The sequence below is a fragment of the Dermochelys coriacea genome, chromosome 8, assembly GCF_009764565.3.
Source record: "Dermochelys coriacea isolate rDerCor1 chromosome 8, rDerCor1.pri.v4, whole genome shotgun sequence".
Lineage (NCBI taxonomy): Eukaryota > Metazoa > Chordata > Testudines > Dermochelyidae > Dermochelys > Dermochelys coriacea.
The window spans coordinates 79694776-79711772 of NC_050075.1; the positions used below are offsets into that span (position 1 = coordinate 79694776).

The following is a 16997-nucleotide window of genomic DNA, read 5'->3' on the forward strand; positions in this document are numbered from 1 at the left end:
CAAGGTCTTGAAGTGGCATTGGGAGTCAATGAAAGGATGTGAGCACATGAATAGTGTGCTCGTGGCATCTCCTCCTGTGCATAGGTGGACTGACACACTCTACTCTTTTGCATTCAGCCCCAAATCCAGTAAAAAGATGAAACTGTACAATGAAGATAATTCTAGTGGCAAAAACACTGGCCATTTTCACAGGTTTCAGAGTAGCAGCCGTGTTAGTCTGTATTCTCAAAAAGAAAAGGAGTACTTGTGGCACCTTAGAGACTAACAAATTTATTAGAGCATAAGCTTTCGTGAGCTACAGCTCACTTCATCGGATGCATTTGGTGGAAAAAACAGAGTAGAGATTTATATACACACACACAGAGAACATGAAACAATGGGTTTATCATACACACTGTAAGGAGAGTGATCACTTAAGATAAGCCATCACCAACAGCAGGGGGGGGAAGGAGGAAAACCTTTCATGGTGACAAGCAGGTAGGCTAATTCCAGCAGTTAACAAGAATATCAGAGGAACAGTGGGGGGTGGGGTGGGAGGGAGAAATACCATGGGGAAATAGTTTTACTTTGTGTAATGACTCATCCATTCCCAGTCTCTATTCAAGCCTAAGTTAATTGTATCCAGTTTGCAAATTAATTCCAATTCAGCAGTCTCTCGTTGGAGTCTGTTTTTGAAGCTTTTTTGTTGAAGTATAGCCACTCTTAGGTCTGTGATCGAGTGACCAGAGAGATTGAAGTGTTCTCCAACTGGTTTTTGCATGTTATAATTCTTGACGTCTGATTTGTGTCCATTCATTCTTTTACGTAGAGACTGTCCAGTTTGGCCAATGTACATGGCAGAGGGGCATTGCTGGCACATGATGGCATATATCACATTGGTAGATGCGCAGGTGAAGGAGCCTCTGATAGTGTGGCTGATGTGATTAGGCCCTATGATGGTATCCCCTGAATAGATATGTGGACAGAGTTGGCAACGGGCTTTGTTGCAAGGATAGGTTCCTGGGTTAGTGGTTCTGTTGTGTGGTGTGTGGTTGCTGGTGAGTATTTGCTTCAGATTGGGGGGCTGTCTGTACGCAAGGACTGGTCTGTCTCCCAAGATCTGAGAGAGCGATGGCTCGTCCTTCAGGATAGGTTGTAGATCCTTGATGATGCGTTGGAGGGGTTTTAGTTGGGGGCTGAAGGTGATGGCTAGTGGCGTTCTGTTGTTTTCTTTGTTGGGCCTGTCCTGTAGTAGGTGACTTCTGGGTACTCTTTGACTCTTTGACTCTTGACTCTGACAGATTGACAGAGCCAGAAGAGTACCCAGAAGTCACCTACTACAGGACAGGCCCAACAAAGAAAACAACAGAACGCCACTAGCCATCACCTTCAGCCCCCAACTAAAACCCCTCCAACGCATCATCAAGGATCTACAACCTATCCTGAAGGACGAGCCATCGCTCTCTCAGATCTTGGGAGACAGACCAGTCCTTGCGTACAGACAGCCCCCCAATCTGAAGCAAATACTCACCAGCAACCACACACCACACAACAGAACCACTAACCCAGGAACCTATCCTTGCAACAAAGCCCGTTGCCAACTCTGTCCACATATCTATTCAGGGGATACCATCATAGGGCCTAATCACATCAGCCACACTATCAGAGGCTCCTTCACCTGCGCATCTACCAATGTGATATATGCCATCATGTGCCAGCAATGCCCCTCTGCCATGTACATTGGCCAAACTGGACAGTCTCTACGTAAAAGAATGAATGGACACAAATCAGACGTCAAGAATTATAACATGCAAAAACCAGTTGGAGAACACTTCAATCTCTCTGGTCACTCGATCACAGACCTAAGAGTGGCTATACTTCAACAAAAAAGCTTCAAAAACAGACTCCAACGAGAGACTGCTGAATTGGAATTAATTTGCAAACTGGATACAATTAACTTAGGCTTGAATAGAGACTGGGAATGGATGAGTCATTACACAAAGTAAAACTATTTCCCCATGGTATTTCTCCCTCCCACCCCACCCCCCACTGTTCCTCTGATATTCTTGTTAACTGCTGGAATTAGCCTACCTGCTTGTCACCATGAAAGGTTTTCCTCCTTCCCCCCCCTGCTGTTGGTGATGGCTTATCTTAAGTGATCACTCTCCTTACAGTGTGTATGATAAACCCATTGTTTCATGTTCTCTGTGTGTGTGTATATAAATCTCTACTCTGTTTTTTCCACCAAATGCATCCGATGAAGTGAGCTGTAGCTCACGAAAGCTTATGCTCTAATAAATTTGTTAGTCTCTAAGGTGCCACAAGTACTCCTTTTCTTTTTGGCCATTTTCAGAGATGGTTACTTTTTGGAGACTTAGTGAGGTTTCCTGATGCTGCACAACAATTTAGGATGCCTTTTGCTGGTGGTTTAGCAATTTTAGGACCTTGAAGTTAGATTGCCCTTTAGTGGGTCTTCAGGTTGCTGTTTTTAAGTCTGGTTTATTATATGCTTCTGGTGGGTTTTCCAAGATACAAGGATCTGACTTCTGTTTCAGCATAGGGAGAAAACAATTGGATTCTCAGGACTTCAGTTTACCACTCTTTTCCATTCCCACGTCTTCCTCCTGGCACCCCCCCTCCCCCATTCTGAAATCCAGGAATAGGAACTCTTGAAAGTGGCTTGCTTCTGATCCCACTGGGTTAGATTTCCTGGGTCTTCCTATCAACGTCACTGTAAGCAATAGTAAGAAAATGACTTGAATGCACTGTGTGGCAGAAGCTGAGTGCCTTTGACCTCCCCCCAAAAAGCACCATTAGCCTATTAATGCACACTGTGACATCATGTAATAGTGTTAATACATATTTTATTTTTAAGAAAACATAAAATTGTGTGTGATGGTATGGCATACATCCTTTCACTGCAGTGTAATTTTTCTCCTAGAAAGTCAGTTATAGTTACAAACTGCTGCTGAAAGGGAATATTGGCGCTTGGCAAGGAGGAGGTATGTTAAAACTTTCTTCCCTCTCCCAAGCTGCCTTTGCAGCTGAAGTCTCTGTATTCTTACATATAACTTAAAAATAGGGGGAAAGGTTTATTTTTTTTAAAAAAATAGGATTTTTGTTGTTGTTTATTGATGAAATCCTAGCTGTGAACCATTGGGGGCTGATGCACTGATATTTCATCAATAAAGCACAGTTGGCCAATCATGGATCATTGTTACGCTCAATATTAATTATCCAAGGTAAATCTCTTGTGCAGGCTGACTTTTGGACTATTCAGGACTTCTGTGAGTGTGTGTATTCCCTTCTCATGAATGAGAGCCTCTGGTATAACTTCTTGATTTTTACCGAGGTAAGGATTGCATAGAATTAAAGGAATTTGATCTTTGTCCATTGCAGATATGCAAATGACAGTAACTTTTATAGCCAGTCTAATAAAATAGATTTATGTTAGTGTTAAAAGACTGCCTTTAAAGTGGAAGGAGTTTTTAGGGATTTTTTAGGCCCCGTTTTCATCAGGGCTAATGATAGACCTGTCTGCCTTTTAAGCAAAGAGGGAAAACTGATTTGGTAAATGAAATTGGTTGTGCTGTGACTTGGATAATAGTCTGTTGCAAGTATTAGAGAAGGTAAGGTGGGTAAGATAATATCTTTTATTGGGCCAACTTCTGTTGGTGAAAGACAAGTTTTTGAACTACACAGAGATTTTCTTTAGGTCATATTGCAAATATTGTAAGGTTGCCCTTTGATTATAAGTAAGGCTACATTTTAGTCATGGGTATTTTTAGTAAAAGTCACAGACTGGTCACGGACAGTAAACAAAAATGCACGGCCCATGACTTTTACTAAAAATACAAGTGAATAATTGAGGAGTGCTGCCCGGGGTCACTGCAGGTGTGGGGGGCGTGGCGCGGGCAGTGGTGCATGGTCTGGGATCCCTGCTGGTACTGCGGGGGGGGGGGCGGGGGCGGGGCGGGAGAGGGAGTTAGTGGGGCCGGCAGGATCCCTACCTGGCTTCGTGCCTCCCCCTCAGCAGCAGTAGAGTTTGGATGTGGGAGGGGGCCAAGGGGTTGTGGCATGGGACGAGGTGAGGCGGGATCTGGGTGGCACTTACCTGGGGGGCTCCCCAGAAGCAGCAACATCCTCCTAAGTCAGCTGCTAAGGAGAGGCGTGGCCAGGCAGTTCTGCACGCTACCTCTGCCTGCAGGCGCCGCCCCTGCAGCTCCCACCGTGTGCGATTCCTGGAAATCACCCTAACTTAATAAGACAGAGGACTTAAGTGGTTGGAATGGCAGTAATGTGAAAATGTCTGTAGTTTGATTCCTGTTTTCTGTTTTATTAACAGGACTGTGATGGGTAATACTCCTGATCTGAATTGATGGATCCAACAGAAGCTAAATGAACATGTAAGAAATGTTTTGTGTGGTCTTTGTATTGTGCATGATTCTGGGTTAATTTGGTAAAGATCTAGTTTATTTCTGTGGGAGAGAGGGAAGGGAAGACGCTCTTCTTAAAGACTCTGCTTCGGAAATCATGGGGGCTACATGAGAATCTCAGCTTTCATTGGAAGTTTCTAGTCCTCGTGGTTTGAGAGATGCTGGAAACATGAACCCCAACAACTTAATATACAGAAGATGATAAAGACCCAGTTCTTTTAAATCTCTTGACTTTTGGGGGCCTGGCTCCTGACTTTTGGGGTTGGCACTACTGCATTTTCTCTCTTTCTCTGTAACATTGTCTCTACTGCTACTCCCCTACACCTAAGTTTTCTGATGGATACAGTTGCATCGGTTGGAATGTATTAGTTTGCTGCAGCTACCGAGTAGCAATTCTGTCCCTTTTACCCTGGTGAACTTGTATCTGTGAAGCATTCTCCCAGTGATGTGTCCTTTTTCCCAACATTGGGCCTGTCCTTATGTGGTTGCACCACAATGCCTGAGAGCTAGGGCAAAGTTGAAAAGGTGATGGGAGCTATGAATGAGGCACTCTCACCCTGTTCTTTGAATGTCTTGAATAATTTCGGGTTTAAATCTCAGCCATGACGCTATGCTATGCTTCCTTTCTTTCTTTTTAAAAATAAAACTTCAGTCTGTAATAATAGCGCTTGCCATGCAAGAGTCTCAGAGCACTTCACAAATACTAATAATTTAATTGAGGCTCACAAAACCCCTGGGCAGTGGTGGTATTAGTTTATTTATTATCCCCATTTTATAAATCAGGAAACAGAGAGAGGCCGAATAACTTGTCCAGGGTAACACAGGAAGTCTGTGACCATAGCAGAAAAGAGAAGCCAGAGCTCCTGAGGGCCAGTCTGAACCTTAAATAAGTCTTAAGTTTTAGGGGAAGGAGGGCTACAGCATACTCCTCCATGTCTCCCAAGCTGCCATTTTAAGTTCCTGAATAAAACACAAATCAAAATAAAAAACCTCTGTACTTCAGTTCCCCATCTTGAAAATAATTCACAGGGATGTCGGCAGGATAAACTTACTGCCATAGTATCTAGTGGTGACACATTTGAGTGCCATAGAAAGGCCTATAAATAAATTTAATCTCCAACCATATTCTAAAGATGGGCTTAAAGGTCACAGACCAGCTAGAGTAAACCTCTGTGTTAAGTATGTATCAAGCAACTATTTTTGAAGGGTAGGTTCTAATTGCTGTAGACGCCTGAAGTCTTAACTGCTCTGCTGTAAGTGGTTTATTGCAACAATATCTGATCAAAATATACCTGTGCTGTAAAAATCCTCAGAGGAAAACATGAAACTCATGTGAGGGTATCATCCAAATTGTTCGTCAGAGAGGCAGGTGTGCCTCCCTGTGGAGTGGAAAGTGGGTCTATTCCTTTAAAGCTGCAGATATCCATGGACCTGTGTGGTTCTTAGCACAGCTGTGAGAAGTAAAGGCCATGCTTGTGGGGGCCCTATGCCACTATGCTGGTTTCTAGATCCAGGGCAGCACGGCATCTGTGGGTCTAATGCTGCTTTCTCTTTCTCCTGGAAGACCCAGCCAGCTTTATCTTACAAGTGCAAGTTCTTTTGGTTTCCAGAAGGCCAATGCTGTGGTCAGTGGCCAGGCCAATAGATTTGTTCCATTCAGATCTTTCCCACCCTATTTTTTTTTTTTTTTTTTTTGCCAATTGTTTCAAATTTTAAAAATATAAAATTAGGCACAGACTTGAACTGATTGCCACGTGGTGGGACTTTTCGTTAAACTTCAAACCTATACGAATTTTTCTCATCAGGTTGATATTCCTCCTTTGCTCCTTTCTATATCACGTATACTAATTTCAGAGCATGGAAGACATTTATTTTTCTCTTGGGTAATAAGCCCACAGAGATGAGTCTATGATGAAACAGTACTTAACCAAGTAATGACTCTTCTATAAATAAAATTATGTTGCTTGGTTATAAAGTCCCTTACGACTTAAGAGAAATGGTCTTACTGTTCCTCTAATGATGTACACCACTATAAAAAACAATTGGATTAGTTTCTCTTCATCGTGATTATTTATCCTCTTTCTGGGATGCTTGGTGACTTAATTTGTAATTTAAGGTTATCTAAATACCGTGCACGAGCACGTGTCGTGTCTGGTCTATCTGTATTTAAATATTGGTTCTATTTATTGTGCTGTAATCACCGGGTTTCATAGATTTGTTTGTAAATAGAAAGTTTATATGGCTTGAGCCCAGTGACATCTCTTGTATGCCTGCTTTAATCTTCTAGATGTGTTAGATACTACTGTTAATCTAAAATGTTCTTGCTATTTTAGGAGCTGCCTATGTAGGAGATTTTACCAGCAATTGTACTAAATACTTCACTGCTGAACCAGTTGCTCAGGTACCTTGGCTGTCTGTTGCTATGGGAGATTGGAAGACTGTTACAGTGCCACTACTGTCATCAGGTAACTATTGTAGTTAGAAGACAAAATTGGGAACAATTTTAATTTATGGGGTTGGAGAATCACTAGTGGTACAATATTTTACAGGCTGCTAACCAGCTAGATTGGAGTTTGTCATAAAATATCTGACTCCTTAAGTGGAAATGTCAAATAATATAATTGTGTTTATACTACAATTTCTACTGGTTAAGGTAGTTTTACAGAATTGTTACCTTTAAAAATTACTCTACGATATGTGAGAGAATTCTAAACATTGATACGTTTTAGTCAGTGAATGTCTCACATTGCTGCAACTTTCGTTTTGTTTTCTGCTTCTCTTTTGTCCTGTGTTTTGATTAACAGTGTATTAAAGGCAAGACATTTTTTTTAATGTATGTGGGATGGTGAGAGAGTAAATTAAAATGTACAATGAAACTTAATGTGTAAGAATCCTCAGTACATATCTTGGGCATGTATGAGAAATAGTAATCTAAGTAAGCAAATGAACTAGTAATTAGAATGATTTTTTTTTTATGAGAATCTTTTTTTGGGAGGGGAAAGGAATTTTTTCATGAAAATGCCTTATTTAAAATCTTATTGATGCTTTACTTTTTGGTAGAAACTCAAATTCCTAGCATTTTGTTTACAGTATTTCCCCCCCAAACTTTTAATAGTTCTAAATGGCACTTCTAAAGTTCCAAAACAATGATGAATAACCCTGTTTTAGTGTCTTGAATTGATTTAAATAATTAGTCCTAAACTTGTTTCATAATATTTTGAATTGTAGCTTGCAAAACCACTTCTCAGAATACCTCAGAAAAAAAGATGTCCCCCTCAAGTTTAAACATGCAACAAGTGCTACGCTCGCCACTGCCTTTGTCCAAAAGTACGCACAGCTTTTTCAGTGCCTTCTGCACAGAAGAGAATGTTGAACAGAGTATCTTCTATCTTAACAGGGTAAGCCACTTTCTCAAGTGGGGTCATTTAATATAATTGTCAATCAGTCGTGGAAATGAGTGTGTGTGTTCTCTGGGGTGAGAGAGTTTATTCCCATGAAGTAGGCTTTTCTTTGGTTACTGATTGGAAGCCAAAGGGTGTTTTTTTTTTTTTTTCTTGCAAAAATGAATGTCTTCTAGTATGCTGTCTGAGAATTTTGTCAAGCACAGAAAGAAATTGGTCCAATTATTGTTCTCTCTGTCCCTTACTAGGAGCTGACAACATTAGGTTTCCCTTCTCTTTATTCGGAGTGCAAAGATAAAGAATTAAATATAGTATCGGTCTTAAATTGTGTGAATGAATTGCTTGTACTCCAACGCAAGAACCTCCGAGCTCAGGAAGAGGTGGAAATCCAGCATCTGAAATTGGGTAGTGATATGGACCACCTGCAGAACTGCTATGCTAAAGTAAAGGTAGAAAATCTATTCTTTCTTACTCCTATTATAAAGCAATGTGGCACTTTCAGCTAACAAATGTTATAAATTCTCAGTAAGGTTATTTTGCTGATTTATTAAGACTTAATTGTCCTACAGGTTTTTTTTTTCTGAGGTGTGTTTTCTAACTAATGGAAAACTCATTAAATGTAATGAAAAATGAGTGAAGAAATAGCTCTCTAATAAAGACATGGATACTTTGTGAACAGTTTAGTGACCAGGTCTTCCTGAAGAAGATTGATTAGGTTAGAGCGTGGTAATTCATTATAGAAATGAAGATCTTGGAAGATTTGGCTGTTTTATCTTTAAATAGGATATTGTGAGTGTTGCTAGATTTTTCAACCTTAGAAAATAAATTACTTCATGTAATCATAATAAGTATAGCAAGCTTACTCATGTTGCTCATCCTGATTCCAAAGGACCATCTCCAAAGGCTATTTTATAGCTCATTCTCCATATTCATTCAGTTCTTGGCTTCCCTGAAAGGCCTGAGGATAACTGTCCTGTCGCAATGTCTATTCAAAAGCAGTCAGCAACACTTTTTTGGTTACTGGTTTGAATTTAGACCGAATTGGTAAATGAGGCTCCATAAATATTACAATCCAGCCCCTCCCAAAATTTTAGGCTAAACTGTAAATGACAGTCAGTTATTGCTAGGGATTTAGATGGCATGAACTGAATGGAAAAATTACATTTGAAAATAGGTATAGTTGCTTTATTAGCAGATTCCGAGTTGTGGCTCAGCTTTAAAATAAGCTTCTTTTCCATGGTAACATTTTAGCAAGGCAGCTGTTACTTTCAGTGCTTTACTTAACCCCTCTTAGTTCTACTTGGCAAGAAGATTGGCTACCCCTACCACTTTTGCTGCTATTTGTGTTGCAATAGCACCCAGAAGTCACAGTTTGAATTAGGATGCCATTTTTCTAGACACAGTGCATGAACCCACAGGCAGACAACAGTTCTATCCTGAGGTGTATGTAATCTGCATTAAAACAACGCTAGTATGTAACATTACAATGCTATTGTACAACTGCACTCCTGCTTTTAAAAACTTAACTTATGTATTGTATTAACCCCTCAGCAAAGTCATCCAAACTACTTACCCCACGTGCAGGTGTGTTCAAAGAGAGAAATTATGCATCTTACTTCCACAGTGCTTTTGTGCTGAAGCAACCCTAATTTGGCCCACAATATGTAAATTTTGTGTGTACCTTCCTTCTCCCTCCAAAAGCGGTGTGATGGAGTGATCCATTGTTACAGAGGTGGTATTGTGCAGGATATTATCTATTGGTGAGCTATTCCTGCATGTATTTATTACTTCCACATGTTTCTTCATCCATAGCCCTTGACATATGCAAAGAAGAGGCCCTATGAACTCTGCTGTTCCATGCTATAGAATTTACTGCAGAGCTCCCTTCTAGCTGCAGCTTTTTTTTTTTTTTTTTTTAAAGCACAAAAATACTTTCCGCCACTTATGGTCATGAAGAAAATCTTCAAAATGTGAACCTACAGTGATGTCTGCTTGAATGTGCACTGAAACAATATCTGTAGGGAAGGTATACTGCCCCATTCGCCTCTGTGATGACAATTCAAAAATCAACATGATTGTAATGATCATTTTAGTAGAAACATCCAGCTAATGTACTTATCCAAGCCAACAAAAGCTCCAACTGCCAAAACATCTAGCTTCTCTTTTGACTTTTATGGAGAAGGCATGCATTGCAGCATATTGAATAATTAATAATTTAATGGCAGAGAAAGAGTAATTGCATTCAGTATCAAACTAAAAGTTGTAATGCTGTGTTGCTTATATTCATTTCCGTATTTAACTCAGGAAAAATCCCCATGAAGTGAAGCTGCTACAGAACTAGCAATCTGCTGCACTGGGGTAATCATATTATCCAGGCCTCTTGCTGTAGAAATAAAGATTAATTTGCCATGGAGGGCCCTTCCCTGTGTATTGAGCTTCTGATATTTCAGCAAGAACAAACTTGTTTCAAATTATTTTTTTTCTTTTGTAATTATTAATTGAGATTGAGTTATGGATACTTTTTTTTTTTTAAAGGAGCAACTGGAAGCTTCTAGAAGGGAAATAGTGGGACTTCAAGAAAGAGACAGACAACAACAATGTAAGAACAGAAATCTGCACCAGTTACTTAAAAATGAAAAAGATGAGGTGAGTCAGCCTGTACAGTCAAAACTGTTTGAAAGATTTGTGTAGATGATCTTACAGAAAACCTCAGGTTTTAGTAACATTTTATTTTAAAAATACATAGTCAGGCTTGCATAGAGAAAGTTAGCAAATTTCATATGTGGTCACTGTGAAGTTTGTCATACTAGCTGCTATGGGATGCAATTCATGTGCAAATCGGGTTGATTGGTTCAGATGATAAAAATGGTGGTCTTATTGTATAAATACACGTGCAGTCTTGTGATGCCTTTTTTAATCAGCTAAAGCCTGGCTGCTAGGCTCTGAGACCCAGCTATTTGCCAAAGCCTTTCTGCTAATGTATAACAAAACCAAAGTAACACTTCAGATATTTGTAGGAGAGCAAACAAACAAAAAATGCAGCCAAAACCTGGAATGGCTCCTTTAACCTTGAAGAGGGAAAGGCTAGAATCCACTTGGAAGTTTATTGTAAACGATATTTTGACTAAATTAACTGTATGGTGCCTAGGGAAAACCTGAGCAGGAGTTCTGTGTACACACACATGTAAATACATTTATTGTTGTTTGGATGACAACAGTGCCTAGGAGCACTAGTCATGGACCTGGACATTTACACAATTAGCTTTTCTGTAGTGCCTATCCCGGTGGTGTCTATATGTAAGTAGCATCTTAATGTTCAACTAAAAATATTGGACAGAGACTGAAAGTTACTAGGCCTTAAAATTTGTATTTTATACAATATTTATACCAAGCTCTCTTATTTTTGTTCTTAAGTTTAAAGGAATGTATGTGCACACACTTCAGTTGAAAATGTATGGGGTTTTGAGTTTTTTTTTTTTTTTTAGGTACAAAAATTACAAAATATTATTGCAAGTCGTGCTACTCAGTACAATCATGATATGAAGAGGAAAGAAAGAGACTACAACAAACTAAAGGAACGCTTACATCAACTAGTCATGAACAAAAAGGATAAAAAAATAGGTAAGTAAAGCCTTCTACATCATAGTGATACAGTAAAGCTGCATGTTCAAGATATTTACTTTAGCATCTAGCATTAACAATGTGCCAAGCTCCTTACTTAGAATGCACTTTGGTATCCAGAATAGTAGGTCACAAAGAAGGTTTTGCATAAAATATGTAGCATTTAATTAAACTTAACTCATAGACTTAAAGAAAACTTTGATCTTTTATTTTTATTAATGTAAGAGTGCCCTGTAAGAGTTTTTGAGTATCTCCCCTTGTTTTGATAGGCACAAACCAAAGAAGGCCAGTTGGCTGCCTGATGAGAATCATGATCAGTTCCTAAATTAAAACATTTCCCCCCTTATTTCTACCTTTGCTAGTACCACTTCAGCTCTGGTGGTGATAGGAACAACTCTGAGTGCTAATGTAGACGGATGTAAAGAGCACTTAAAGTACTATATTTGTGTCTGCCAGCTATGGCAGGTTTCATCAAAACTGCTTAAAATTTTGGCAACCACCTGGAGGCCTGGAACTGCACTAACATTAGCGAAGGTGGGAGATTCTAGACAGGAAATAAAACTAGTGTAGACACAGCCTATGGAGGGGAATGGGGAAGCAGCTCTGTGTCACCTCATTGCAACTTTTATTTAAAAAAACTTAGGGTGCTCTGCCACTTCTAAATAAGACATAAAACAAATAACTATCATTAGGCTGTTCTGTCACACAGTGAGAGTCTTTCTAAAAGATTCGCCATAATTTTAGAAACTCTACAGTCTTTTTCATTTATTAATTTTAGATGTTACTTATAACTTTACCATCAACATTTCCTCTCTTCCTTCCATTATCTATGTTTCTTGTTTTTGTTTTCAGGAGAGTTTGGTCTCATGTGAGTCCAAAGGTTGATTTTTATGTTCAGTCCTGTAAGGCCTCTTAATGTAAAGGCAAATGTAAGGTTACCTGAATATTTAGATATACTTTGGGGATTTTTACTTCACTCTGAAATGTTTATTTAATTTCCCTTCTCATTTGTAGCTATGGATGTTCTAAATTACGTAGGTAGAGTTGATGGAAAGAGAGGTGCTTGGAGAACTGGTAAAACAGAAGCCAGGTAAGTTGATCGCTATATAAATACATACTTTTTAATCAAAGTGTATTTTGCAATTATTTATTTATTGTAAGGCTTCTGCTTTCAGGAATGAAGAAGAAATGTATAAAGTTTTGCTAGGTGGTTATGAACAATGCCAAAAACAGCTTCTAGTGGAAAATGCTGAGCTCAAGAAAGTTCTTCAGCAAATGAAGAAAGAGATGATTTCACTTCTCCCACCACAGAAACAGAAACCCAAGGAAAGAGCTGAAGATGGCATTGGTCCTGTAAGCGTTTTTATTTTTTTTTAAAAAAACAACTTTCCACTGCATGCATCCGATGAAGTGAGCTGTAGCTCACAAAAGTTTATGCTCAAATAAATTTGTTAGTCTCTAAGGTGCCACAAGTACTCCTTTTCTTTTAACAACTATATACTGAACTAGTACTATTCATAGTCATTGGGGCATACAAAAATATTACTCTAGCTTCTTAGAACTTGCCACCTGCACTAGTTACTGTGTTACATGAGGAGTCCATTGTTCAAATGGACCTAAATAGGCTGTCCAAATCCTGCATTTTTCTCGGATCATTATTTGGGTATGGAAAATGGACTTAGGTGCTGATTTTCAATGTCCTAATGTGATTGGACAACCTCTTAAGGTGCTTGTGTTGAAAAATTGTACTTCCAGTATGTACTGTATCTAGAAAAAAATAAGTAGGGTAGGCTCTAAGTCCTACAGGCAAGATGAATCAATGTTTCTGCTAAAAATCTGCAGCTATCAGGAAAACTTATCACTAAATAGAATGGTTTTCAGTTCTGCTAGTAATTCCCTTCCATTGTTCACATTGGGGCCATCACACATTCCTTTATTGCTTGTCGATGTTGTGGCAGAAGTGGGGTATGAAAACGTATGTCATCATAAAGGAATCTTTTAAATGTGCTTTAGAATCACAACTGTTGTGGATGAGATGTCAAACAGAGCTGCTTGATTAAGTGGTGTTTTGGGGGATTCAATAGTTTTAGCCATTTTACTGTAATTGAGATATTACATTGGGCTTGGCGTTCTTGCCACAGGGTATGAGTAATTCTCCTTAACTTCACTGAGAATTACTCGTATATCCTGCAGCAGGCAAAACAGGCCCACAGTGTGTTTAGTGCTCTAATTAGTATGTCAAGTGTCTGACTCCTTCTTTAGGAAGGAATCTTGCTTTAGGTTGAAATTCCACTTTATAATGTAGTACTGCAATTCAGTATTGTGGAACTGTTTCACTGCTAAGGCCCCATTTATACAGAGGATACATGTTACATACTGTGGCTATAGTCCTGTAAATGGATATGCACAAGTGGACTCCCATGCTGGCTGGGATCCAGTGAAGCCAGTGGGGTTCGGCACAAACTCTGTGGGCCAGCCATGCAGATCCAGCTTCAGGACTGAGGGATACGTGTGCTTGCGTACCAAGACAAACTGGAGGAATAACTGGACTTTATGCTTTGCAACAAAATGTTCTTGGGTGACTGCATCAAATTTCTACCGTTCTTTGTTGATCTCTTGGGGTATAACTTTTTTTTTGTAGCAGACTTAAAAAACCAAACACACACATATAAGCCTCATTAAATTTATTGGAGGGGCATTCAGCTATTTTGTAAAATGAATAACTAGCAGAGTCTAAGTAGTGACTGCTAAGTACTTATGGGTAGAGCTCTGTGCGGATACAAAATTTGTATCTGCATCTGATCTGCGATCTGCAAAAATGATCCAAGGATGAGGATATCTGCAGCTATAGAGCTGATACCTGTGGATTTGCAGGGCTCTACTTATGGGGCATATGCATTAGCTGCTCTCCAAATACGAATATTTCAGCAATTTTTTTTTACTTCTGTATATTCTAAAAATCTAGTTGGTCTAATGGATTAACTATTTGCAAATACTCAGTCAAAAGCAGCCCTGGGTTCATTTATGACATAGGTTATAGGCTCAAAGTATTAACTATTTTTTTTTACTTGTCTAGTAAACTCATATGAATATAAAAAGTTGATAAAAATTATTTGTTATGGGGGGGTGGAATAAATGGTGTCTCTATACTGGGCAAAGCTAACTTGTGCTCCTAAGCAAAGACCTCTTAATGTAAAATATGCTCGTTCTGGTTGAAATTTTGGTAAACCTCTAGAAAATGAATTATAATAGTCTCCTGAGACTTCCAACTAAAGCGGTGCTATTTATGATACTTGTGTACAGTAATCCAATGATCAGAAACTTGCTTAAATTACATATGTAAAAAAGGAAAACATAACTATTTGAGATTTTTTTGTTTTGTTTTTAAAGCAGTTATTACTGATTCAAAACAAGCTTGCCTAAATGAACTTTGGTTTAAAACAAAAAGCCTGAACGTCTTTTGCTGCCCTAATGTTCACACTGGTGGCTTGGCTTCTTGTTACTTAGCAACTTTATACTGAGTCATGTGAGGTTATTAGCCTGGAATGCAGAGCTTTGGACTAGGGTACTATTGATATTAATATTTATTACTACAGTAGCAGCCAGAGGCCCAGTCAGGATTGGGCCCTCATTGTGCAAGGCACTATACACATAGGCATCTCAAGAAAAATTGTCTTTATGGAATTAGATAGAATGTTAAAATTCTCTCTGTTCCCTCCTTTGCTGGATTATTGCAGTTTCTAAAACCCCCAGAAGCACTAAATTTCATTTGAGTAAATGTTGCAGCATATTTAGATGAACCATTTTTTCCACCCTTGAATATGTCAATTTTATCTGTCTGAATTAATTTAGGATCCAATCTTTTCTATCTGCTCCTGAGTAGAGAGGATTTACGTTGGGTGCATCAGGCCTACGGATGCAAGAGAGAAGTGGGAGAAGGGAATTCTGGCTCCACAGCATTGTTCACTGTACTTCATCACCTCTTCTCACTCATCTTTCCTTCACCCTCACTGGTGCACTGTGGATAAGAAGGAGGCAGGGCCAGTTACTTGCTGTCCACAGAATAATTCTCTGCCTCTGTCTAGATGAGTAATCCCCACATACAAGATTATACCAACCCCATCCCTATGTTCTTAAGACATGTCATATGCTGCATAGTGAGCTCCTCATTTCCAGAATTGGTGTTTCAAGGGCAGCTGCCAGGCAGATTTAGCAGCATGACTCCTCCCAACCTTAAATCTCTACTTCAGGAAGGGGTATGTGTGTTTGTGTCATCAGTATCTTGCTGGCTCATATTCATTCTGCATATGGGGGTACAAGGGCAGCTAGGAAGTAATGTGGAAGGTCTGCCCTCCAGACCCCCTGAAATCCATGCATTTAGAGAGCCAAACTCCCTGCCGGGTTCAAACTAGGCAAATGCACTTAAATGGAAACTCTCCAAATTTCCTGTTCCCTCATACAGTTAATAAGCCTCATAGAAAAATATAGAGGACTGTTTGTTTCAGCAGATTCTTGTTTTTGCTTTTACAGGTGCTATCAGACATGGAGGAAGATGCTGTAGAATTAAATAAAGAGAATATGTGGGAACTTTCTTGTGAAACTGTGCGAGAACAGCTTACCAACAGCATTAGAAAGCAATGGAGAATGCTGAAAAATCATGTTGAAAAACTGGATAATCAAGGTAAGTGTCATCATAAGCCTGTATTCTGCATCATCATCATGTTTGTGGCAACTCCATTTCCATAGTGGTGTTTGTTATACTCTGACCCATTTGACATAACAATACCCAAGCTAGAAAGAGTTTTTAAAAGAACATTTAAAAAAAATCATGACACAGTATGTTGCCTCAAGTGCCATGCAACAGCAATAAAAATGTGAAAGATTTAATTACAGGAGAGCTGAGAAACTCTCATGTAGCAACGCTGTTATCCCTGACTAAGGGGGCACTTCAATTCTAACCTCCCATTTTCAGGTACTTATCATTCCCTGTATCAAGTTATCATTTGTTGAAGGAAGATAGCTCTCATTGTTGGTTTCAGCAGAAAGGAGGCCTGTGTTAAATTTGACTTCCGTTGTCTGTCATCCTGGCTATTTGAGTTGCCAGTGAAGTGAAAATAAAAGAACTTGAAATAATGAAGCACAAAAAGTATCTAAATCATTTTCAAGGTTTTGGGGCTTCACATGGGTTTCTAGAAAGAAATGGCTGGTGGCATAGTGCTAGTTTCAATTAATTTCCAGCTGCTAAATAGCATTAGAAACAGCTAAAGTACATAAATATTTTTACTTTTTCATTAGCTACCAGAGGGATGTTATGCAATCATGAACAAGCAGGGAGGTCACCCGTGAAACTGTGAATGGGAGGCAGATAGTCCATGAAAAAATGCCTTTGTTAAAACTTATCCACACTGATAATGTTTGAGGACACTTGCTCTGAAGAGTATTGATTTGGTAGGTTTGGGAGCAGAGGAGACACTGGTTGAGACAGCTATACAAAGTAAAAAGATCGTTTTGCACGTTTGCAGTGTTTCTGTTGTCACTTCTTTGGTTTTGTGCATGTGCA

General features: G+C 39.2%; 1 protein-coding gene across 7 annotated transcripts in view; it reads left to right on the forward strand.

Moving 5' to 3' along the window:
- LOC119860637 (SSX family member 2 interacting protein) overlaps positions 1–16997 on the forward strand; it is a 39146-nt gene that overhangs the window by 12880 nt on the left and 9269 nt on the right. For 6 of the 7 annotated variants that reach the window (XM_038414622.2, XM_038414624.2, XM_043490841.1 and 3 more), the window contains exons 2-10: positions 4325–4385; positions 6749–6880; positions 7644–7813; positions 8065–8265; positions 10352–10462; positions 11302–11437; positions 12452–12527; positions 12613–12790; positions 15968–16118. In XM_038414622.2, the coding sequence (XP_038270550.1) occupies positions 6838–6880; positions 7644–7813; positions 8065–8265; positions 10352–10462; positions 11302–11437; positions 12452–12527; positions 12613–12790; positions 15968–16118 (1066 nt within the window). In that variant the 5' untranslated portion in view covers positions 4325–4385; positions 6749–6837. Of the gene's footprint in view, positions 1–3311; positions 3332–4324; positions 4386–6748; positions 6881–7643; positions 7814–8064; positions 8266–10351; positions 10463–11301; positions 11438–12451; positions 12528–12612; positions 12791–15967; positions 16119–16997 lie in introns of those variants that run through there. The other variant, XM_038414621.2, reaches the window with a different exon arrangement.